The sequence below is a fragment of the Dendropsophus ebraccatus genome, chromosome 13 (assembly GCF_027789765.1).
Source record: "Dendropsophus ebraccatus isolate aDenEbr1 chromosome 13, aDenEbr1.pat, whole genome shotgun sequence".
Taxonomy (NCBI): Eukaryota; Metazoa; Chordata; class Amphibia; order Anura; family Hylidae; genus Dendropsophus; species Dendropsophus ebraccatus.
Window position 1 is genome coordinate 18700289 of NC_091466.1, and position 25970 is coordinate 18726258.

At 40.6% G+C, this 25970-nt stretch overlaps 1 protein-coding gene across 14 annotated transcripts in view; it reads left to right on the top strand.

Annotated features, from left to right (window-relative positions):
* GPHN (gephyrin) overlaps positions 1 to 25970 on the top strand; it is a 237088-nt gene that overhangs the window by 200595 nt on the left and 10523 nt on the right. For 5 of the 14 annotated variants that reach the window (XM_069950663.1, XM_069950658.1, XM_069950665.1 and 2 more), the window contains 7 exons: positions 3086 to 3118; positions 18317 to 18379; positions 21355 to 21397; positions 22083 to 22220; positions 23414 to 23506; positions 23680 to 23735; positions 24781 to 24900. In XM_069950663.1, the coding sequence (XP_069806764.1) occupies positions 3086 to 3118; positions 18317 to 18379; positions 21355 to 21397; positions 22083 to 22220; positions 23414 to 23506; positions 23680 to 23735; positions 24781 to 24900 (546 nt within the window). The remainder of the gene's footprint in view (positions 1 to 3085; positions 3119 to 18316; positions 18380 to 21354; positions 21398 to 22082; positions 22221 to 23413; positions 23507 to 23679; positions 23736 to 24780; positions 24901 to 25970) is intronic. The other 9 variants (XM_069950656.1, XM_069950659.1, XM_069950664.1 and 6 more) reach the window with 3 other exon arrangements.

The window sequence follows — 25970 nt, forward strand, 5'->3', positions numbered from 1 at the left end:
AAAAATATAACTGAGAGGTAAGAATGTATGTAGAACTACACAGGATTACACCAATAGTCGCACTCTTGTGCCACTTCATATATAGTGAACGATCACATTCTTATATCACCCAAAAATAAATATAAATTTGTTGCGTTTTACATGATGTTAATGCACACATGATATAATAGGAATCATCGGTCTTTACTATCCACGCCAATTCTACAACATGCGTATCATGTGAGTAGAGCACCATCATAATGATGTGGTCTTGTCAGTAAGCCCAAGGAGTAAAACATGCACGAAGAGTAAGTATCCTGCATAATGATCCACCCTCACAATACCACAAGTCCTACAATAGTTTTTTAGGTGACTTTAGGCTCTGACAAGTACAATAAAGGTATAGATAGTCTAACTGCTTACATATGTGTTAGAGATACGGAAACCGGCCTATAGCTTTATCTATGTTTTCCAGTATTTATATATCCATGTAAGCAGTTTCGGACATCTTTACAAGCAGACAGTTTCCCTTTAAGGCTCTATCGTATGGGCTGATTATGGACTAGACAGGTTTATATTGCCATGTGAAATAGGGCTACCGATCAGCTTAAAAACAAGGGATTAAGGCCAAGGGATGCATGATTATGAGCCATGCATTAGGCACAGTAAAGGAGTGCTGATCAGCGAAATTGGGGCCATCTAACATGGTCTTTAGTATTTTTAGTTCTGCTGCAGTGGAGGGATTTGGACCATGACGTAGTCACAACCTGACTACTTTCGGGTCATACAAGTTACTACTTATTACTTTCGGGTCATACAAGTTACTGGGTAACGTGCATAGATACATCTGCACCTCACTTTTACAGGGTGTCGATGTATCTGTGTTTTGGAAGGCACAGTCATGGTGTAATTGGGCCCTTAAACTTTTTTTCACGTGACACCACCCATTTAATGCATCTTTGGGGGGGGGGGATCCCTCTTGGGAAAATCCACTTAGTGCATACAGCACCATTGCGATCACTTGCATGTGAAAGATTTCTGTTCATAGACAGAAGAGCAGAACTGGAAGGTTTATAGTGTGCTAGTGACCATCTCAACATTGTTATCTTATATCAGTGTCTGCTTTATTCTATCTTGTTGTAGTATGTAAATATAAACAATGGGGTTATAATAACCCCTCACTAGCGCTGCACTGTGTTGCTGCTTGTTGTCAGGGAGCAAACACCCGTAAGTTCACTGGGGATATTGTATATAAAAAAAAATATTGGTATTGACATAAAGCGCAATGTTTGGCAATCCTTAGTATATATGAATAGTACAGGAAAAAGAGTGAAAAGTAATGACTACAGGTAAAAAACAATTGTTTTTTACCTGTAGTCATTACTTTTCACTCTTTTTCCTGTACTATTCATATATACTAAGGATTGCCAAACATTGCGCTTTATGTCAATACCAATATTTTTGTTGTAGTATGTATTTTATCCTAAAACACAAATTCTTACCACCTTCACATTAGCTACAGGCCATTTTCATAGGATACAAGTATACAGCCCCTTATGTAGTGTACATATTTATGCAACAGAACTGAGTTTGACAGAAATGATCACCTCCTTTTAATGTATTGGCCACCTCCTACCAACACCAACTTACTATTAATATCGTAGCTAACAGTACTGTTAGTATAATTTTCAGTAATAGCTATCTCCCATGTTGCTAGTGTATAAACACTCTGTTACCTTGGACTTTATTCTTTAAAAATAGTTCTGCCACATACTTTTTATCTTTTATTGGCAGTACCTAAAAAGCTCATACCCTGAGCTATAAGCTTACTCTTCTCCATTAACTGCAGTAACGTGATAATTAATGGCCTATCAATCATAAAGTCTTGGAAAAAAACACTTTTTAAGAGTCGCACATACAGATCTTAATACACAACAGAGGCAACAGACTGTGCATAGTCCAGCAGTATGCAGCAAGTCACAGGCAGTTAGCAAACTCTATTTGGCCACAGGAAGAAGCAGAGCTGGTTTGTTCACATTAGCCTTACACTATGGAGATGCAGTGTAGTCACCCACTAGCTGCTAAGCAGTGTTCTGAACTTAATCTGGAAAAAAAAGAAAGAAAAATTATTTGTCTTCGAGGAGAAGTCCAGACAGACCTCTTTATTTAATATGTGTCGGGGAAGGGGAGGATAAAAGAAATAACACGCTTTTACCACCCCGGCTTCAGCGCTGGTGGCTGCATACCGCCGCTCAGGACCTGGGTTGTGACGTGTCAGGTCTTCTCAGCCAGTCAGCAGCCATAGCGTGGTCCCGCCTCGGGCACTGACTGGCTGAGCGGACCTGACACATCACGACCCGGGTTCCCATTCAGACCAGGAAATGTTCGGGGACCTGATCAGCGGTATGAGGCCACCAGCGCTGAAGCTGAGGAGGTAAGAGCATGTTATTTCTTTTATCCTCCCCATCCCCGGCACTTGTGGAAAAAAGAGGTCTGCCCAGACTTCTCCTTTAAGGATTCCCTACAGAATAATTGTGATGAGTTCTTCCATATTTACCTTGAGTTTTCCTTTATGTTTGCCAAAAAATGGTTGACACTAAGAAATAGGGTATATGCGTTGTTATTGCTTGGTAGCCAACAGAATGACTATCTTACTTTTTTAGAGCATTTCCATTTACCTACTTATTAATGTTCCAGCTTAGCATAGGTGGTTAGAGTAAAACCACCTATAGCTGTAATAGCAGGTAAGTATCCGCCAGATTCCTTATCGGAACCTGAACTCCAAGAGACAAGGAACCGCATTATTCTATGTAACATGTCCGTGTTGTATATATCATTTCTTCATCCGGGTTTCTTTTCTTCATGCCATCCACCCAATACACACGTTTTGTGCCTCTGTGTTTTTCAGTAAGAAATAGCTGCGTAAATTTTTTTTTTCTTAACTTGCCTTAAAAGATATGAAACTCAGTGGTGCTTCCAATTTACCATGCAAAGGAAACCAAGTGTGTGTTTGTGCGGAAAGCAAAATGTGTTCATGTATCACCTGACATTACTTATTTTCGATGAAAGAAACCACTTAAAAAACAATCGCACATTTTTTTTCCAGGACATTTGGATTGCTGCCCCCTCCTTTTCTCAGGTTGTATTTTTTGACTTTCCGTTTCATAGATTCCGTGGTTTGCTTTGCTTCTACTATCTTGCTCTTCCATATTGATTGTTGTAGTGTGTATATTGTGTCATTGGTCTGGGAACTTTTTACTCTTCTATTATTCTCTTGTGGTGATTTTGTATATTTATTTTTTTACTCTTCTTCATTGGCTTTAAGTGAGCAAACGCATCTTTGTGATCTCATTACTCCATCAGCCATTAATGTAGATCGATGCCAGGGCTGTTGCCGGATTGGTCACTTGCCCCTGGTATGCCACACTAGTTCTTTTATACTATTTAAAGACTCTCTTGTATTCTATCTGTGATGTAGTGTGTGTATATGAGGTATGTGTCATCAGTATCTGTCTTATGGCCAAGATTCTTGTGCTCATAGCCTTCTCTGTGTCATAGCCTTCTCTTTCAAGGCGAGGACTCCGAAGCTTCACTTTCATCCGTTGCATTTCCACCTCTCACACTTCATGGACATGTATATATACTTATACCTTTTTATGTCTTCCATTGTAGAACGGTGTTGTATGTGTGTGTCCAAACTTTTACATGACTTTTTTGTGGTGTGCAACGTTACATATGTGCATATCTGTTCCACAACCTGTTGTGTTAATTTTTGTTATTTTTGCACCCTGATCTCTGTTCTTTCACAGAACATGAGACCATATAGTGTATATTGCATATACAGTATGCTTGACTGAAGCATTTACTGCAATATACCAAACTGCTCATATATGTTCATATATGTTTTACAATTGGATGTTGTAAAATGTATCTCTTACAACAATTACCGATATAAGAATCTTGCATAACTAATGACCTGTAAACCATTAGTATAGGTGGAGCTACCCACGTTTTCCCATGGAGTAACCACTGACATGAACGTTTTCTCATGAGGAACCTAAACGTATACTTCCCCCGTATTGTAGAGCTTAATTCTTATACGACTTCTAATTAAACATAGACTGGATCTTAATGGGGTTATCCGGTCATGAGGTTTATTTTAGAAAGGATCCCGGGTGATGCAAAATAAAAGATCTAGCATATTGATCTTCACTTCTTTCTGCCCCCAATGGCATTCTGCCCCTGCAGGGATGCACACTCAGCCCGTCTTTTGCCGAGGCGGGTCACCACTGCAGCCATCGATTGGTTGAGCAGGCAGTTCCTGTAGGGTCAACATGTCATCAGCAGCAAGAAGGGAAGTTCACCAGAGACCAGGAGCAGTGGGTATGTACCAAGCACATTCAAAGTGTGCATAGTCTTTTAGGGTAGACTGGCATCATTATTTATATTTGTTATTCAATTGCCATTTAAAAAGATGTTAGCCATCTCATATCCAGTGTCTCCCCCATGGATAAAAAACCCAAGACAACCAGATAGTATATAGAGGTGCCAGGCGGTGATAAAAAGAAAAAATAAATATTTAGTGTGAAAACTTCAGCAGAGGACTATAGAAAACTGGAGTCTATAGAAGTAATGAAGATTCTAATCTAACGTTAAATTGTGTTTCAAAGCTCTCCGCAGCCTCCTCATCAGATGAGATATACACTCAATGACAAAAAAAATCAATTATGCTCCAAAAAGGAGTTGAGATCCAATTATACTTTTTATGTGTAAATGTAATGATGATATACTGTATGTAAGTGACTACAGTGTAAGAGCCAAAGGATAAGTTTGTTTTGAAAAACGATACTACTGTGAAAAAAAAGAATCTCTATCCTGGACATACAAGATGAGACACAGTTGGGCATAGAGGATACAGGTTCTCTATGGCATCCTGCCGCACATTTGACCACAGACCTGTAGGCCCTGCACACTTGTAGATTGCTGAAGCTGGTGTCCCAACTAGTCCCGTTGATGCATGACTGGCTGTGAATCTGGTGACGGGCAGACCAAGGACATGTTAAAGTCTGATGGAGTCAATCCTGGGAAACCCGTGCTGTGTGTGGGTGAGCAGTATCCTGCTAGAAATTGAGAGGCAACACACGTGGCCGCAGGATGTTCTGCACCTGTTGCTGAGACGTTAGTGTCGTAGGTGTATGTAGGTGTTGAATGTGATGGCTCCCCAGATCATTACACCATCAGCTGTAGCAGTATGCTGCTCCACAGCAAAGGCAGGATTGAACGATAACCACGAGGCCTCCATACTCGGAATTGACCATTGTCAGATCCCAAGCAGAGCCTACATTGATTACTAAAGACAATAGAGTTCCAGTCTGTAGCAGTCCAGGTTTCTAATTCACAACACCACTACAAATGAAGGTGAATATAGTTAGCTGTCAATGGCAGGACAATGAATTTCGTTTGCTGGGAAATGGTCCAGATAGAGACCGAGACAGGGATGTGCAAGAAGGGTGCTACCTGTGTCTGGATAGGGGACACGGAAACTGTGGGAGTTGCTTGTGCTTGGTGGCACATTTAAATAATTCTTTATTACCGGTGATCTTTCTGGACCACCCCAAGCCGGTTTGCCGTGTGTGCCCTTACATAACCAATGCTCCCAGCACCACATAACAACATGGTCAGAATGGTCTAGATGTCAGGCAGTTTGTCAAGACGACCTGCTCTTCTCTTAAACCTGGTCAAGTAAGTGTCTTTGAGTGTATCTTAGAGGCATTTCTAGCAGTCTGTGAATTTTAACCGGTGGTACACTGCCCAAAAGTAGCCTCTGAGAGTCTTTTTATAGGGCAGAAATTTTACACCCTCTTGTGGAAAAACCCGTTGTCTAATTGGATCACAGCTGTGGTCGTTAACATATCTACCTAAGACATAACTTCATGGCCAGTTTTTCAGCAATCTTATATTTGGTTTAAAAAAAAATTGTCTTTTTCTTTTTTTTTTTTTTTTTTTTTGTCAGTGAGTGTACATAGAAGTCATGCAGGAGTGTGCAGTGGTAAGAATAACCTCAAGGCTGCTGGCACACACAGCAATGTTTCTCTTATTGGAAAACGTTCTGACGTTCATCCCTTCCTTTATATTTTCCATTTCCTTTTTAATCTCTTTTTAGTCTGCAGTTTTTTGTTCTCCTCAATATTTACCTACCTTGTTTGGAGGTGTTGCACCCTTATATTTTTTTATTGATTTAGTTATATAATGCCATCATATTCTGCTATAGAGCTTAATACTTATATTTGTTCTTGTGCCCATCAGGGCTCACATACTAAATTTCAAAATTAAGCTATAAATATGCGGTTCCCAGAGGAAACTCCATGTTAACTTTGCTCTTGGTTGCATTCAAACCCAATACCAAAAAGGCAATACCCCTAACCGCTGAGCCACGATGCTCAGGTGGCTCCAACAGGTTATTTTTTTTCATATATATATATATATATATATATATATATATATATATATATATACATTTTTACCTTAATATTTTTAATAATAAATCATTTACTTAGATAGTTGCATACATAATGAGAGCCTGACAAATATATTATGGTCACATTTAATATCTTTATCTAGGGAACCATGTTTAGAGGCCCATCTTGCTTCCTGAGCAGCTCTGCCATCAGAAGTGTGATGTCGTGGCACAACTGTGCCGTGACGTCAGCTGTAGTGGACGTCTTTTCCTCGATGTGCCGCCCTCATCTTCAAGTGCTTCAGACGCTTGTGTGCCATACTTTCGCAATAAGCGAGAGTATGGCACCCAAGCTTCTGACGATGAGGACGGCACATTGAGAAAGAGACTCGCCCACTGCAGCTGACATCACATCACAGAATGTCGGCACTGGAACACAGCTTTTCTCTGACATCCCACTTCTGGCAGCAGAGCTGCTCAGGAAGTAGGATGTGTCGGAGTGCCCCTTTAAGTTTTTTAATAGGTATGAATGATTTTTAAAAATTAGAATTCCCATTGTAGCTTACTGAACACAGTAATATTTATGTCTATTTGCATAGTACAGTTTATAGAGGAAAGGATTTAGCAATATAACACTCTGATTTGCATTACTCTTCTTCCCTGTTATGGAAGAGGTTAGGAGTAGTGTTAAGTGGACATGCCAAACTGTTTGGGTTTGGCAACGTTCTCCGAGCCCAAATACTTGGCATTTGACTCCCAGTGGCTGAAAAAGTTGGATACTGCCCTAGGGCTCGCAGGAAAACTGAGATCCAACTTCTCCAGCCAGTGGGAGTCAATTGCCCAGTGTTTAGTTTTGGAGAACGTTGCGGCACCCCAACAGTTCATATGAACTTCTTTATGATTGCTTTTTGGATTGATTAAAACATTTATCTAGATCAGGAGTAAAGGGACTAGAGCCATACAAAACAGAGCAATATCTGATGAACATCTATCTGATGATCTACAAGTTGACAATTCTTTACAAAATGTGTGAAAACCCATGTACTGACAGTATAAAAATATATAATTCAAAGTAATGTTATAACATGTTACCAGGGTTTACCCTAAACTACCTTTCCTAGACTGTGTGTCAGTTCTACAAGCAGCTTCAGGACCCGTCAAGTACACCTACAACGCCTCGGCTTTCCCCACCTAGTACACCTTCTAGCTCCTAGTTGTATCCACCTAGGACACACCTAGTAGTTTGGAGTAGAACTTTTCCAATAAACATCTTTTATAATGTGAGGCACTATTACTTACTCTTTACATAACTCTTTAATCACATATATGGGCTGGGTTACATAGTATAACAGTTTCATCGGCCCATCTCCCGCCATGCCACGTGTTCTTGTCGGGGGAAGCCAAGCAGCCAAGATCACATGTTGGATGGACGGAATGTGATCTTGAACCAGTGCAGAGGAAATTGGGTCATATGACTCCCATAGTAGGATCCATAAACGTAACCCGAAGGGAGTAGGTTACAGAGGTTAACAACACTGAAGAAATTCTTATTTTAAATAAAAAATTATCATCAGAAGTTTTATACCAGGTGTAACCTTCTACTCTGAATAACTGATCCATGTTCTCGGTGCGCCTTAGCGTAACAAGCGTAAAATCAACAGTTTAGCTGACAGACAGCTGACAATGGTATCTACAATAATTGCAACATGCTTAAAGGTGGAAATCTTGGATTTTCCTCGTCATTATACAAATGTCTTTTCCTTTGTGATAGTTGAGTGCTTTATATCCGGATTACACCTACAGACTTTTTTGGGGAAAAAAATCCATAAAACAACGTAATATAACATCAGCTTTTTTTTATTTTATTTTTTTTACTGTGGTTTACTTTATATTTCGCCAGTCCTACCGAATCAGTACAAATACTACATTGTATATTCAAGTGCAGATAGAAAATTCAGTACATCTAGCGGCATAGCTCTGTAGATCTTGAACTGGTAGGGTGAATCATAATAATTACTATTTGGAAATATCAAAGGTAACCTGTTATCACTTTCATGCTGCCTAAACAACACATCACCGGTGCAGTCCCCGTTGGATTATGCCTGTCCTTCTGGTTTGATTGATAGATCTTTCCTTATACCTAAACAGGAAGATATATCATTTAAAGCTTCAAGATTGGTAGGATGATGGCTGTCGCAATGACTTGGGGTTTGGGTACCATGAAAAGGATGGCAGATAATTATTTTCAAGTTTTTTTGTATTTCTTAAAGACTGTGGACACCTTTGGGTAAATTATTTCTTTGTTGAAATATAGTTATTCAAAAAATCAGTTTATGCAAAATTTTCTGTTACGACCACTCATGTGTTCTACTGAGTGATCATCCTGGCTCAGGTATGATCATATTACGGTTGAGATAGAAGATAGACCAGAGATTAATTCATTTAGGTTAATAAATAAATAGGCCAAAGGTGTCCATATCTAGGTCTTGAGCTTTGAAGTAAGTGTCAGAAATGTCTACAATTGCTGAAGGATAGCAGTAAAGGATAGGCCCTGTTAATATAGAAGGGACATCAGAAGAAGAGACTAATGTACTGGAAAGTCCATGCGTAAAATGTTCAGTTATGGATTGCAAAATATATGTTTAAAAAAAAGCTCAAAAAAGTTTACCAATAAGGCAATACTAGCTTTCTCCTCTTACAATGACTTGACAGCCTTCTGTTGGCCACTTGTGCCTCTTTCGAATCTGTTGACTTATGGATCACAATAAAACCTAATATATAAATAATCATATCTAATTAAATCATAAAAAAGTGGTGTGAATGATAGTCTTAAAGTCTAAAAGTAAGTAAAATACTTAGTTCTAATGAATATCTGAAAAGTCAACCAATGGAAAACCAGGAGCCAATTACATTTCCTAAACCAAAATCCAATGTCAATTTTGAAATTTACCAGCAGAGAAAAGGAGGTGAGGGTGAATGCAAAAAAGTGCATGGCTTTACTATGTATGCTGCATTTTGTTCTGCAAGCTCACCTGCATGCTTATTATCTGAATGGATATGTTATAAAAAGTCTACATCCTTGTTGAAATTGCACATTTTTGTGATGAAATTTTTGGGACCAAGATAAATCATGTCAAACGTTTCTCAACTGGCAGGTGCTCGCTACATGGACTATTTCAGGAATTAATTTTTTTTTTTTAACGAAAATAATGATCTAATTTAGTTAAAAGTTTTGGTAGAAGAAGTCCTATAATATACATGATGTTTGGTAAAAAAAATCCCATAATAACTAAAGTCACATGTAATCTCTTTTATGTGGTTTAGAACCTTAGCATAGCTAAGTCCGGGGCCCCTTTTGATTTTTGGAAAAAGCAGGGGCAGGGGAGCAATATAATTCGCCACCATTACTCATCCCTGTGCCTTTCAGGCGCCAGATCGCTTCTTCGGGACCCCTGCTGTCCTTTTGGATCTTCTTCTCAACCAAGGTCTCGACCCGGCTGATTGGCAGCCCACTCAACCAGTCAGTGATTGGGAAGGGATGTCCGGCAGGGGTCCCGAAGTTGGTCAGGTGACACATTGCGGGCATCGGGAGAGGTAACAAATCAGTGATGGTCATTTTCTCCCCTGCTGCCTGACAAAAGTTTTTTATGGACGGACTTCTCCTTTAATTTAAAGACCCTGTTACATGGTCCGATTAGCTGTCAAATCAGAGGATGATCAACTGATCGCTTAATTCTGGCATGTCAAAAAAGTAATCATCTGCCAGGGTGATGTGCGGCCTTTTGCATTAATACTCGGCGCACAAATGAGTCAAGTAATAGGCTAGGAGATCAGCAATTGTTTACAGTGCCATTCAGGCTGTCTAAAGCTGCCCTTATGAGGCTCATACCACCAACTTACATACTTTTATACATACTTATACAACTTTCATACGATTACATTATCCATGATATCTACGTTGATTGTACAGTCTCCGCAGATGAGATTACGCTCCACCTTGGGCTACGAATTCTCGGGACTGAGCTGTTTATTCCAAGATCATCCCTGATGAACCCAGAAGACTGCTATCTCCAATGGGGGAAACGCGTCGGATGACATTGGATACGCAAATCTAACTAATTCATCTACAGCTAATTCACACAAACTGACGCATAGTGCATACTGACCTAGCGATAAACCTATTAGACCACAACCAACACTAGACAACGAACAGGTGGAACCAATTCCACCACTAGTGTAGGGAATCGCTCTGCTGGGTAAGGGGGACGCCCTATCCTAGCGGCTCTTTAGTTTTGAGGCAGGGTGTAATAGGCTCATATATTCTGACTTGACCTAATTATCCCTTTCTCTAATTTTTGTTTAATCCCTGACCCGGGACTTACTCATTTTGTAGGACTGCAATACTCTGTTAGTCCTACCACCAAGGAGCATTGGGAAAATTTTGTGCAACATTGTCTCTATTTAATCTAGTGTACAGCTAATGATGTAAAAATAGGGCGCACCCAACATGGCTTGTCATGCTAAACTACTGGTGGCCAAAACTCGATCTGCAGATACCCAAGCAGTAGCCCATTTACATTTTCCCAAGAAGGTGAACCTGCTTGATATGTAATCTGAAAACGCATAAAGAGAACAGAAAAACGCCCTGTTGGTCGATTCTTACCACCGCTTCATCGAAATTCACATTGACATGTGATGGGATCATTTTTGCGAGCATACTACTGTAGTTAGGTAGTGTCATGTCCTCAAGGTTTTTTTTTTCACTTTTGTACTCTTAGTTTTGATATCACATAAAAAAGGTTGAAAACATGACTTATCTTGATTTCCTCCTCTCCGCCATAACAATCTGCAGTTTCCTCAAGGATATGGAGATGTTTCATAAACATTGTCTGTATCCCTATATATACAGCTAAGTATATATACCGTGTATATTTTTATGTACTATATGTACTGTTTCATTTGTGTTTTTTTATTTTTTTTTTAATTGCTATATTTGTTGCAATCCTGAATTCAGATACTAGCCTTTACTTCTAACTCGTACACATTACAAGTAGTATCTTACAGGGCATCAAGTGTGACCAAGTCTGCATGTCGGTGTGACTGTGTAGCACTACACTTTGATCCCATGTACTTTAGAAAACTATTTTTGGAGAAAGTAGGGATGATAACTGTATTGCTTCTGAGAAGGTTGGCAGAGGCAACCATAGTTGTGTTTATATATGTTGCAGTTTCACGTCCTTAATAATATCTCAAGACGTAAGAATCAAAGACCCAATATAGTTTATGGCTTCTTGTAGACTTCCAAGATAGGGAGGGCTTGATGTTGCTTTACGCCTGCCTCCCATAGTGTGTGGTCCTTCATGTACCCATAGCATGCATGTACACTCCATGTGTCTATTGTACCCAAGTGATTTAAACTGTATAATTTTATGACACACAAATGTTGATATAGCCGTGAAACACATATCACAGTATGTATGTTTTGTTCCAGGTTTTGATATGTAAACATATAATTACACCCACAAAGTGCCAACATTGGTTCCACTGAAGAAGTGATTAAGATTTGAAGATGACAATTTGTGGGTCCAATTACCCCGCTTGACACAATTTCATCATATAGTCCTCACATAGATATCAAATTATTATTTCTTTGGGGTTCTTGTTTTACAATTTTATCCAATGGGCTTCCAATGACTTTGGCATTCTAGATCCACTCATACAAAGCATTTTTTATATATAATTTAAGTGCCAGTATAGAGGGACTAACACAGACTCTATAACAGGAGGAAGCGAACTCCAACCTTTCCGATCAGCCCTCGCTTCCTCATCATTCCCCACTTGATGTCTGTGCTTATCCACACACCGACAGCGAGTAGGGGGTGCGGGGAAGGGCTGCCTGGACAATCCTTAAATTCTCCGGGCTGCCCTTTGTAATCAGCTCCTATTGCACAGAATGGTTGTTGCTATCGTTATCTTGATTTTTCAACCTGTTGAAAGATCTTGATCAGCCAGCATTGTGCGACTGATCGTGGTCTTTTAACAGGCGCTATTACACTGAATGATTATTGGACGGAGCGGCGGATAATTGGCCAAGCACGGACGATAATCGTTTGATGTAGTAGGGCCCTAAGAGTTTGGCAGTACTGAACTGTGAACACACAGATTCTTAGACAGTGTAAACTTATACTAGACAGGAGCTACCCAAGTGTATCAAGCCGTTTCCTAAATCTGTTGCATTCTTAGACTTTCTAGTCTAAAGGTCCCTTACAGCCGAGTGAGTGTTAGAACTCTAATTCCCAATTAATGGCCAGGTAAAAGGGGCAGCAACAGTCAGAATATGAGAAAGTCCTTGTACATCAGCTAATCGGATCTCCTGTGCAGGTCTTCTAATTATCCTTATTGGCCGCACATTGACCCATGTAAATAAGGGGTGGTACAGCCAACAACAAAAAATTGTGTAAAACAGAATTCTAGCACATTTGCAAAAAGTAAATCTGCACCCATAAAGTGAAGGAGAGCCTGGTGAAGGCTTCCCTCTCCTTGCCTTTGTATAATGTATATGCACTGGGTTCACAATGCTTTACACCATTGGCATGTACTGTGCCGAACTCTATCCTAGGCAGCAGCAGGTAGGTCTTGGATTAAGCATGAGGTCCAAAATGCCCCTTATGCTAAAATATATTTGTATGTATTATTTCTATCTTGGCCAGTCTCCACACTTTACTTACCTGGGGTCCTGCAATGTGGGGTCTTTTTTCCTCTGCACCAAGACACCAGCCTGGTTGTGACCAGAAAATTCACAACTGAGCATTCTATGTGTGTGAAGTGATATTGCCGGGGGGGGGGGGGGGGGGGAGAGAAGGTCTCCGCATAACGGGCCCCCAGGTACTTTTGTAGGTGGTTGGTTTAGCAATAAAAATAAAGTGTTAATATGAGATGTTAGCCATAGTATAATCTTCGAAATCCAAGAAAAGTGAAAATTACATTTTAGCCCTTTTTTTTTTAATTATTACAGTCTAAATGCCAGTGTCTCATTTAGCCTGACATTTTACAGGAGCATACTTTTATTTTTGCCTCAGTAGTATATATGTTTTTTTTTTTGTTTGTTTTCTAATGGGCTTTCCGGTGGGAGAATTAATTAAAAAAACAAACAAACAGGTGAGATCAGCAGGGACCAGAGGTGCATTGGAACAGCAGAGAAAACCTAGATGAATGTATTACTGAAAGGGAACCAATCAGTACAAAAATTATTAAGCAGTTATTAAGCCATTAAACATTGCAAATACACAAGACACATACTGTTTTAACACCGATCCAGGGCCGCGACTAGTTCAGCCAGAGGGACCGTTCCGATACGTAGATCTCACTAGATCAAATTGTGACTCAAATGTGAATAATGAAGAGGGTTTCCGATGTTCAAATCTCATATGCCAGATGATTCCATGAATATAAAACCATAAAGTGGGATCCATACTGATACCTTAAACTTCAGAGTCCTTTTTGAACTTTTTGAACTTGAAAGATTTGGTTTTACTTTTTATGCATCTACACAAGTTATGTGATGATTATTTATGTATAATATATATTATGCATGCATGGAATACAATGCAGTATTATGCTGTTTCTTTTAGCCTTTCTCTTGGTAATTGTGTATGTGACATTTATGAACTATGTGTTGCTGAAATGTCTCTTGTTGGCGTTTTATGATGGGAGTAATGAAGAATCATTGGTTCTTAGTTGCTCCCATCATGAAGCGCTGGCAGATGATATACTGTATATGTATGTCACAGATCCCGCAGGTAAGTGTGTCGATTTCCCTAATGGATTTCTAACCTTTATTTCCCTCCTTACTGTTGGCTTACGCTTTTAATCATTTCATGTTTTTTTTCTTCATTTTCGTGCTATTATTATTTTAATATAAGTGACATGTTTTTGTATAATAATATCCACCAATTTTTTAACGATAGAGAAAACTTTGCTCCCTAGTTAAAATGTAGACTCAATTTTGGTCAAAGATTGGACTTTCCATTTGTGTCCTTGACCCCTTTACTTAATGGGCATAGTGAACCTTTCCGTAATCATGGCTTATTTTTAGCTTTGGCACATACCATAGAGACCTCTAGCATTGCTAGCATAGAACAAATCTAAACCGTTTTATATCACTGAAACCAGAGAGTCCAATAATGAAAATTTTGGGAATAATAGTGGTTGATAGGGCCACTTTTTGTTGGGTTTTCGGTTCTTGTCTGTATAAAAAATATTCATAATTTTAAAGATCCTTGAAGGGGATATGATCTCAGATGTTAAATGACTAATGGAACACCTATCGATTACATTTCCTTAGAAGTGGTTTTCTTAAAAGGAATATCCTATCGGGACCACCCTGATTTCTTAGATCAGCATGTAGACATCATAGAAGGGATCATACCACTATTTTATATTTTGCCCAGGTAGCGGTCAGTCTCCACTGACCTCTGTAGCTGTATCTTTAAGTTGCCTGGTCCTACTATATATAGGACAAACCAAGGCCAAACAAGTGGATGCTCAAGTAGTGGGATTCTTTCTCTTCTTTGTAAGCAATGAGGTACCCTACCGTAGACATTTCTATACATGTCTATATGTGGAGAGCAAAATTAGAATGGCCGCACATCCACATGCCATACACTTATCCATCTACTTAGCAAAATTAAAACGAACGTCAGGATTTAGTACATTTTGATAAAAGTGTATACACCCACACACCATTTTACGGTTCCTGATTCGTGTGCGTCCTAATCTAAATGGCATAGTGCTGGATAGCAGCAACCATCACCCCAAAACTAGTGCCCTTAAAGGAATAACCCAGTTGTCCAGCAGCCCAAATACTGCCAGGCAAAGCCCTCTGGTTCTGGCCCACACCACCCCACAGCATTGCAGCAACAATGGCCATGCTGCACTTGTACAGTATATTGTCCTCCCATCCTTTCTTTTTATAATTTACATACATACTTTACTGTATGTGGATTCTGTCTGTATATGTCCAATGGAGGTCCGTGACTAACGTCATACAGTGTCGGCCATCAACCAAGGGGTCCCATTGTACAAAAGCATATACCACATGGTCTATGTTATTTATAGGAAGGTGCAGTCTGCAGTTTAAAAGAACATTATGACAATACCAGGCACTACCAGCAGACACTCTGGTGGCCTCCATTGAGGTCCGTAAGCATATACATCCGGAATCTTTTCCTGGTGCATTCCTTAAATGTAATGCACAAATGCAGTGTATGCTTAGTTGTACTTGAAAGCACATTCTCATATTATCTCATTCTGGGCACAGAATTTATCCTACAGAAAGGTCAGGGAGACGTTCTTCCCCGATAAACAAATTACTTGATTTGTTCCAATCCAAGAATTTGAATCCCACTCAAGAAGCCGTTTAATCCTCTGACCATGACTAAATGGACCTTCAAGCGTTCCCCATGATCCGTCACACAAGATCTTGATCCTAAATGACATGCATTTTACAAAGCAGGATTTCGACTCTCATAAACGGATGTATGTGATCGGTAATGCATATAAAACCTGGAAAGTATGGTAGGAAAGATGGAAAAAGTGCCCAAAGAACCATTTAAAAAAGTGAACGTAGACATACATTGGTTAGTGCCTCTCCAGTCTCATATTAGCCATCTGGTTATTGTGGTATTACTATTAGGTGCCACCATGCTCAGCTACTTGCCACAGGAGTGTTTCAGGTGTACCATGCCATCTTGTTTACTCTGTTATTCCAAGCAAGTCATGAGAGTAGACTTGGTTCCAGCTGACTAGTCAATATTTTTTCCTTTTAGGGTGGTGCATGTGCCTCTGGGTGGCCACCAAGTGCTATGAAGTGGAAACCACCACTCACTTAAAGGGGATGTGTCTTTAAGGGAATATCCTTTAGTCACAATTCATCAAAAAAAATTCTGCCGGAAAGTTCCGGTCATTACTTCATAGCACCTGGGTACACCTGGGTTTTCACTTTGGACCTTAGCTAACACGGGGGGGGGGGGGGGGGGTCCTTACGAGGTAACCAAGTCTGTTGGCTAAACCTGATTCAAAACTGCATGTGAAAAACTAAATGACGTAGTATGTTGGGTTATGTAGAAATATAAGCTTTTGCTATTTATTTAGATAGAAACTTTAATGCACTTGTCCTGCAGTAAAATGAGCGTTTTAGTGTTATTTTCTAAAAAAAAAAAAATACTGTTGTTCCATTCATCCTATTAGGTAAAGAATCAGTAGTATTTTAATGCATCGGTTCTCAATTTCAGTCCTCAAGGACCACCAACAGGTCAGGTTCTGAGCATTTCCTTAGGATTTCACTGGTGATATAAGTATGGTGTTCTTTGTATGGGATATCCTCAAAATGTGACTTGTTGGTGGGCCATGAAGACTGGAATTGAGAAGCACTGCTTTAAAGGGCTTGTTTGAAATCTAGATTTTTATTTTTATTTTGGGAAACATTTTCATAAATTTTGGACAACCCCTTTAAGGCCCAGACTCTCTCTAGTAATAACAAATTTGCTTTGCTACTTTCTGTTTGAATTATTTCTAATAAGCAATGAAATCTTATGGCTAGATTCATACATCGTAAATGCAAAATACAACAGTAACATATGGTGAAAAAACAACCTTTTAAAAAAAAAAAAAAAGTGCTACATTAATGTCTATCAAAAAACAACCACCTGTGCACACAATGTAAAAATATAACGGCCATATTTTTTTCTCATTTATTTGGCCGCATTTTGCTTTTATTTTGTGTGAACATAGCCTAATAATTACTATGAGTTTGTTTTCACTTCATTGTTCCCAATTCCACAACGAGTATTCTTGATATATATATTTTTATTCTTTACGTATAAGATTTAGATATGTGTTTTAATATGAAATTTGCCTAATTATATCATTTGTCTTACTATCCCTGTAAATCTGTTTCTTTTTCTGCCACTAAGGGTATAAACCCACACACCGTATACACAGCGTATTTACTGCTGCGATACGCAGCGAATACGCAGCAAAAACGCAACAAATACGCAACAAAAACGCAGCAGATTAGATCTAAATAACTGAACTCAGCATTAAATCTTCACCATCAAACTGCTGCGTATTTGCTGCGTATTTGTTGCGTATTTGCTGCGTATACGGTGTGTGGGTTTGTACCCTTACAAGGAATTGATCACCTTTCTGAGGGAGCCCCAGAACCGTACAGCTGCCGGGCACAACGCTGCGCCCGGCAGTCTCCAACAGGGCGACAATTTCAAAATATTGATCTTTCATAGTCTGTCCCAGCAACGGGTAACTAGACGTAGACGGTAAAGCCGCAGCAGCTCAATTCTCATGCCAAGTTACTAGGCACCAGGATGGACTATTAAAGATCAACATCCTGAAACTGCTGGCAGAGTGTTGGAGAGCTGTGGCCAGAAGTTGTAGGGTACTGCGGCCAAGTTACTCTCCCTCAGGGAGGTGATTGGTTCCCTTTAAATAACTTGCATGAAGGTGTGTGTGTGTGGGGGGGGGCATGATGTGTAATAAGAACTTGAAAGTGAGTAGTTTTTGAAGATAAATTCCATTGTTTTATTTTTCTTTTTGTTAATATTGTGCCACTGCCGAACCTCATGCTTCATCAGTAGCATTTATTGCAATGAACAAATGCCCAGTCAAGAATTTTCATTCAGCTCATGCCGATACGGCATGCTCCATCAGAAAAATTTGTCTGGCGATTTAACAAAAAATAAAAAAAAAGTAAACTAAACAGGATTGTGACAAAGCTAAACTGTGACCCAACGTGTCTGCGACTTAATTCAACAATCTCAAGTGTCTCTGCTCATTTTCAATCTTTTGTTTTTGTCCATGCAATAGCTCCACTATAAATTGGAAGGGCTTAAAGATGAACTCAGGAGGAGTAGAGGCTGCGAAACAAGAGTAACTATTACTGATCAAAGGAGCTGCTTCCATTCGCAAAAAAGATGCTTTGCGCTATGAGTTTGAGCTCCTTATTATATTTCGTGAAGATTCCTGACTTTCATTTTACTTCCTTAGCGCTGTCTTTCCACTAACATTTTTCTCTTATTAGCTTCTCTCTTGTGTCCTTTGGATATATGTTTTTTTCCACGCTAGTTCTTTACTAGTCTACTTGTTTATTTTTAGGACTTTTTTGTGTTGTTATAGTTTCATTTCTCAATTCAAAACTTTATTAATTTGAAGCACTTCTACTCACGTGTTCTGTACTCCATGTGTACCTGTCCAGTCATAATGTCCATAGTATGTAGGAGGTGTTACTTTGTAGGTCCAGTCTTCTCATGACTCTACTCCACCATTATTCATCTTCCTCTCCTTCATCTGTCCTGATTTTTGGTTCAGGCTTTGTTTCTTGAATTAAAAAATTCTCTTTTTTTGTGATGAAGAACATGACCTTAAAAGTAATTTATTAGCACTTCATAATAGAAACCCATTGTTGGGTAACTTCCCTTCAGAAATAATTTCTGCTATAGTATGTACATTGCCATCAATGCACTTAAAGTTGAAAAGATATGGGGAAGAAAGTCACGCTTTTACCTTATTTTTCTAGCTATGTCTTTATAAAGTTTTGGAATGGTCATTAGCGTCCGACATTTTCAGGGTGTGTCAACATAGACTAGACAGTTTAAAGTTGCCTATACACCCTCAATAACTGTCAGCCACCAGTTATCTTTCCTGCCGGGCCGTGAAAAATCCATCAAAACCAACTCCTATGTCCGACAACAACATCTATCAGTAGAGACTAAGGGCCCTATTCCACAGTAACGATAATCGGCCGGATCGGCCCCATTTTGCCCGATTCGGCCGATTATCGTTCGGTGAAATAGAGAGAACGATCAGCCGATGATCGTGTCATCGGCTGATCGTTCACTTAAGGCCAGACCTAAAATCATCGTTCCCCCACCGCGCATCGCTATGGTTGAATAGCGGTGCACAGCGGGCGACCGACGATTTGAGAAGAAGCAGCATTATACATTACCTGTCCAAGCTTCTTCTCCGCGCTGTCTTTATCCCTATGTCCCGCGCGCTCTGTCTTCAGAATGGCCGGTCAGCTGACGGAGCGCTCAGCCAATCACAGGCCTGGACCGCCGCGGCCTGTGATTGGCTGAGTGTGGCCTGTCAGCTGACCGGCCATTCTGAAGATAGAGCGCGCAGGACTCGGGGATGAAGACAGCATGGAGAAGAAGCCTGGACAGGTAATGCATGCTGCAAGGACATCGGTAACGATGTCACTGCAGCCCTCGTTCAACGATCATCGGGCCGTGGAATATGCCCAGTAAACGTTGATCATTGATCAGGCCCTCCTCGGCCCTTGAAATAGGACCCTTAAGAAGAAGACCCCATAAATCTTGTACAGTTGGTCCAACTTCTTGGCCAACTTTAGTATAAAGTGTATGAAGGCCTTAGAAATGTGCCAGATTTATCAAAGCGTGTCATACTAATTGATAAATCTATTTTATTCTTAGACTTTTTAATCAAAGTTTAGTTCGACCATTAGTAGTTGGGAAACAGATTCTATGAAGCATAATAACTGTGACGCAGGCCATTCAAAACAAACAAATTACTCCAGAAAATACAGTTACAGTAAAAATATGCCCCAATGGCCACGAGACAGTGGGTGTCTTGCCACATTATCAATAGCGTCAAAGAGTCACTGTCATTATAAACAAGTTCTGATTTAACATCAGGCATGTCAGAAATTATAGATTGCATTGGGTCCCGCTGCTGGAACCAGCTCTGAACAGGAGATATAGCCGGAGAGAGCACGGTGGCCATGCAATCCACTCCTCAGCCTTTTCACCCGATTGGCTAATTCCAACAATGTAGGTCTATGAGGCTACATTGTCCGAATCAGCGGCCATGGAGTGGACGTCACGGCTCTCGCGCTCTCTACCTGGCTATATCTCCTGATTGCAGCGTGTCTCAGTCATGATGGCCACTACCATCAATAACTTTTGACATTCTTGACAAGTAAAATGTTATTTTTAATGACTGTGTCTCTTTAAAGATTTAGGGCAGTGACTTTTCTCCTAACTGCTGGTGGTTCCTTTTTAAACCTATTTATTTCAACATATGGCTAAAGAAACTTTTAGATACATTTTATAGCATTGACCTGTAGACAGTATGGCCGTTCTAAGAGACCTTTTCGGGCTGTGCACTAGTCTTCCAAATTGTAAGAAATCAAGTAAAATTTAAAAAACAAATCCGAACCAAATCACGAGACATTCTGTCAATGAAATGTATCTGTTTTTTGCTTTTGGAACATTGTTTTTTCAGGAAGGGCAGTCATACCACCATTAGCTGCAACATTTCTGTCATATTTTGTCCCATTACAGCAAGTAGGCTGTGTTGCTTGGTAGATTTCAACCTGTTGTGTGGATGTACATATTTTCAGTTTATGGGCTGGCTTCTGTATGGATATACCGTTAATATTTTATACCCTCCAATAGAGAATGTCATAAACACCACCCAAATGGATACCATCTAATATGGTTGACCCATCAAGTCATTACAGAGAATGAACCTTTTAACTATATGATGGACAATTATGGCAACTCAAGATTTCCAGTCCGTAGCCTTCTAGAATAAAGTCGGTCATGGTTGTTACAGACCTAAACTCCAAATTGTGACTTATTGATGAATGCTTTATATACGTAAGACCTGAACAATAGCTGAAAGAGTGAGTTGCCTATTTGGCCTTAAGTAATAATCGATGAAGAATCATTCCAAGGAGCCTGCCCATGAATTGCCTTCCATGCTAGAAGGGTTGGAGCGCATTGTCGGACAATGCGATACAAGTCACTATGGCATTAAAGGTATAATACATATGTGTTTTTCACCGACTTACGTCACTGATGTGCTCTTTGCTCTCTTTACAGGTCCAATCCAGATGTAGCAGCAAGGAAAACATCCTCAGAGCCAGTAAGTCAATGTTACAAGTTTTTGTAAAGCTTTTTTTGTAAATTAGATGGCTGTGAGCTAAAAACTAGAACTGACAATCCAGGTCGTAAAATAAATCTGTAGTCATCCCCGACCGCTGGTACAGAAAGCAGGCAGGCCTAGGGCACCAATGCTCTAGGCCCCCTCTCATAGACCCCTCATCACCTTATTGCAAGAGGGTTAGATAGCAATCGCTGCTTAATATCTGCTGTGTAGAGGCTTGTGCAGCCTCCCCAACTGGGTATTGTATATAAGAATATACAGTAGGCGGGGGGGGGCAACCATACTCTGTATAATGGAGATGGTTGTCAATGGAAATTATTATTAAATGGTCACCAGTCAGAAACCTTGCGGTGTACAGATTAGATCACAATATATTGCCTGGTGTGAAGACCACGCTCCCCATAGTGTAAACAGGGCAGACCCAGCAATGGATGATGGTGGATTTCATTGGTGGTTGTAACTCAAAACCTGCAAAATATACGTAGACAGCAGTTAGTCAACTCTGATCACCCACAAACAGGCCACTTTTGGATGGTCCACCCCCTCTTACAGCCCGATTTACAGGATTATCCTTTGTCAAGTATTTACTGTATGTGTTTTCATGTAATACAATGATCATTACTAAGTTCTCTACAAAGTCCTTCTCAATGTGCTTGGCTTGTAGGTCACAGTGCCGTTGACATTACTAAGGTAGCAAGAAGACACCGCATGTCTCCGTTTCCTTTAACATCCATGGATAAAGCCTTCATTACAGTCCTGGAGATGACTCCAGTTCTAGGGACTGAAATAATAAATTACAGAGGTACCTTGTCTAATTCTCTTTACTGTTTCTTGGGCTTTGATTTTGACTGTAATGCTACTTCTTACAAGTTTGGGTTTCTTCTTAGTAGTCTGTAGGCATGCTGGCTACATTTCCGTCCAGCTCTGTCACAGTTGTCTACACATTCAACTCCTTTGATTTAAGGTCCTTTTACGTGGCCTGATGGGCACCATCAAGGCACTAAGGCTGCACCAATGGTCGCTGCATTGTTCCTACGGCCCGTTAACTTCATGATAGTTGTCCACACATTCCCATTCACACAAGAAGATGTGTGGGTGACTACCAATGATTTTGATGTCCCAAAAGATGTTTAAAAGTAAATTGTACTTGCTGGCCCTTTAACATGGACCAGTTATCAACAGTGAGGGTTCCTGGCTGCTCATAATTGGCTCTTAGGCTCAGTGCTCATCCTGCTTGAGAATCTTGGACTTGTAATTTCTGAACACATAATAATATTTGTAAATTGAGTATTCCAACTGGACATCACCTGCCGGTATGCCCTGTTAGGGCAAAGGCATTGGAGTTGAGCGAATTTACAGTATTAACAAAGCAAATTGCTTTGTTAGCTCGGCCTTCGGCTTATCTTTTAACTCTGTGCCGCTCCTTTCCACATGCCTGGAAAAGCTGCATCCAGTCCTGAGAAACTTCTAGTTTCCATGAACTGTATCCAGCTTTTCCAGGCACCTGGAGCAGACCGCCACAGAGTTCGAAGGCAGCAGGCTGACAAGCCGACGGCCGAGCTAATGAAGCAATTAGCTTCGTTAATACTGTAAATTCACTCATCTCTAATAGGAATATCTTAGAGACTCCTTGTTGCTGTTCTATCAGCCTAAGTAATGAGCCACTGCAAGGAGAGGTGGCCATTTTGGTAGATTCAGCACCATCATGTACTTTGTTGTCCATGTATCTAAATGAGCACCATGTAATACTATAACCAAGAGGCTGCCCCACATCTTCCCCTTCATGCCTACAGCTGATCACAGAGAAGATCAGCAGTCAGATTTGTGACAGTTTGCTTGTCATTGGTTTTGATTGGAGAATGTGTTCTCCGGTTTGGATTCACACACATGGACAGAATACACTGCAAGTGAATGCGATTTTCAAAAACTGCAAAATCTTAGATTAGAGTAGATTTTTTTTTCCCATATAAACCTTTACTAATATTTTTCCTTTAGATGGAATGGGCCGCGTTCTCGCCCAAGAAGTATACGCAAAGGACAATTTACCACCGTTCCCTGCATCAGTGAAGGATGGATATGCAGTAAGAGGTAAGGCTCGCGTTAGCAAAGTCAACATTGTCATCTTGAGCGGAGAATCTTATTACATATTAATGAAGAGTTATGTAAGGCAGAACATCAAACACCTTCCTGCTGTTTTTTGATCTTTCATGTCTAGTCCTTTTCTTATCCTCAGTCTTTTATTTATCTGAACATTTTCACAGCTGCGGATGGCCCTGGAGATCGTTTCATCATTGGCGAGTCTCAAGCTGGTGAACAGGTGAGATCTCCCGATGCATATTCATGTGTCTGCTGCTTTGTCGTAAGCCAACCTGGTGTTACAGAATGCCATGAAGAATGCAATTTAATGAGAACAGAGTAACGTAAGAATGTATTGGGTTTTAAAGGGGTACTCCCATAAACATTGAGATGCATCTTCCAAGGAAATTTGTAACAAAGATCGGGCTGGATCTGAAAGGGAATTTTGGTTGCTAGGTATGGTTGTCTTCTGTGGTGCCATTATTTTTAATTATTAGTGACTTGTTTGTAAGAATTTCACATTAAAGTCCTGATTACTGGCAGTAATGGCCTGATTTGACAGAATATTGTCCCATGTATGAGGACTTTAAAAGGGTATTCCAAGAAAAATAACTTGTAAGAGATTGCAGGGGGTCTGACCTCCTAACCCCTCAGCAATCTCTGTATCTGGCCTCTGGCTTCTGTGTTTCTAAATAGAGCTGTGGATCTGACACATGACCTGCAGATCTATTCATTCCTATATAACCGTTAAAGAGAGCCGAGTAAGCACTCTTCCGGCTTACTCGGCTCTTTCCGGCGGCTCTATTCATTCCTATGGAACCACCAGATAAAGCAGAGTAAAGCACTCTTCCGGCTTACCCTGCTCTCTCCGCCACCTCGGTAGGAACGAATAAAGCTGTGTACCATACCCGCGGCTCTATTCATAACACAGAAGCTGGCGGCCGATATGGAGATCAGCGGGGGGTTCGGAGGTCGGACCCCCTGCGATCTCTTATTTTTTCCCTATCCTTTGGATAGGGGAAAAGTTGATTTTGCCCGGAAAACCTCTTTAAGGATAAGTTCACAAATTGTTGATACACTGCAGATTTGTTGCAGATTTTCCCAACCAACTTTAATAGGGTAGTCCAACTCCGCATGTAAACACACCCTAAGGGTAAGCTCATATTGAGCAGATTTACGCTGTGTACTCTGCACCATAAATCTGCTATATTATAAAGTTCACGTATAGAGGATTTTAAAACCAGATCTTCGCGGAAATCAGAGCATGCTGTGGCTTTATCTTTCAGCCAACTCAGACAGTGATGCCAGGGCAAGTGATGAGGGTGACAACTGGCGCTCCAATTCCTTGCGGTGCAGATGCAGTGGTCCAAGTGGAAGACACTGAGCTGATCAGAGAATCTGATGATGTAAGTAACAACACTACCGTATGATCATCTACTTCCCCCACTTCTGTGATAAGTGCCATCTCCAGTCTCTGATCTAATCCCATTGTAATGCCTGTGTAATGCCTCCGTTTTGTTGTTTTACAACATTGTAGTCATAGCTGGCTGCTCACTGTGGCCCATCCACAATGTCCGTATGTAGTATATCACTGTGGATATTATTAACTTTGCAAGTGACTTGCTTGATAAACCTTAATAGGAACCAGTCAGCACGACTGTGCCGATATGGTTCTTAGCAGCACAGTATAGATCTACTGTGCAGCTCGCAGAGCATACCAGCCATGTCTGCGCAGGTAGCTTTACAGTAGGGAAAAGGGAGTTTTATTCTGGCGCGCGATCCAGGGAGAGGGGTGGCAACTAGTCATCTGGGCAGGGAGCCGCCTGTGACTAGTCACGACTCTCTGCCTGTCAGGGTACTCAGCAGGGATGATTGACAGGCCATACTACATTAAACTTTGTGAGTCTGACGTGAAAAAATCAGGAAAAGTTGAAAGGGTATGAAGCACTGGTAGGACAGGAGATGCTGGGCAGACTGATGTATAGAATCATGGGGAAAGCTTTACTCTAACTTGTATATTATTAATTTAAACCTCTGCTCACTCTGGTTTTAGGAGTCCAGTGGGCGGTCCTTTTTTCATGGAGGTTGGATTATCATTGAGACCTCCCACTTGACTCATAAGCCTAGACTTAAGTTGCTTACATTATATACAGGTTATACTGAAGCAACTTTTCAATCAAACCAGGTACAGTACTTGCACAGAAACTCCTGACTTTATTTAAAGGAGGAGTCCGGCCATTTTTAAAATCCAGCAGGAGGGAAATTTGATAACATGTATGAACTTACCTCCATCATGCCCGCGGTGAGTGGCAGGACCAGCCTCGGGACCCCTGCTGTGCTCCGGGATCTCTGGCGCTGCAGACGTCACAACCTGGCTGATGGAGTGGCAGGACACGGCTCCAGTCACTGATTGGCTGAGTGCCCAATCCATCAGCTGGGACAGGCCTTTGTGATGATGTCATGACTCGAGGGAAAA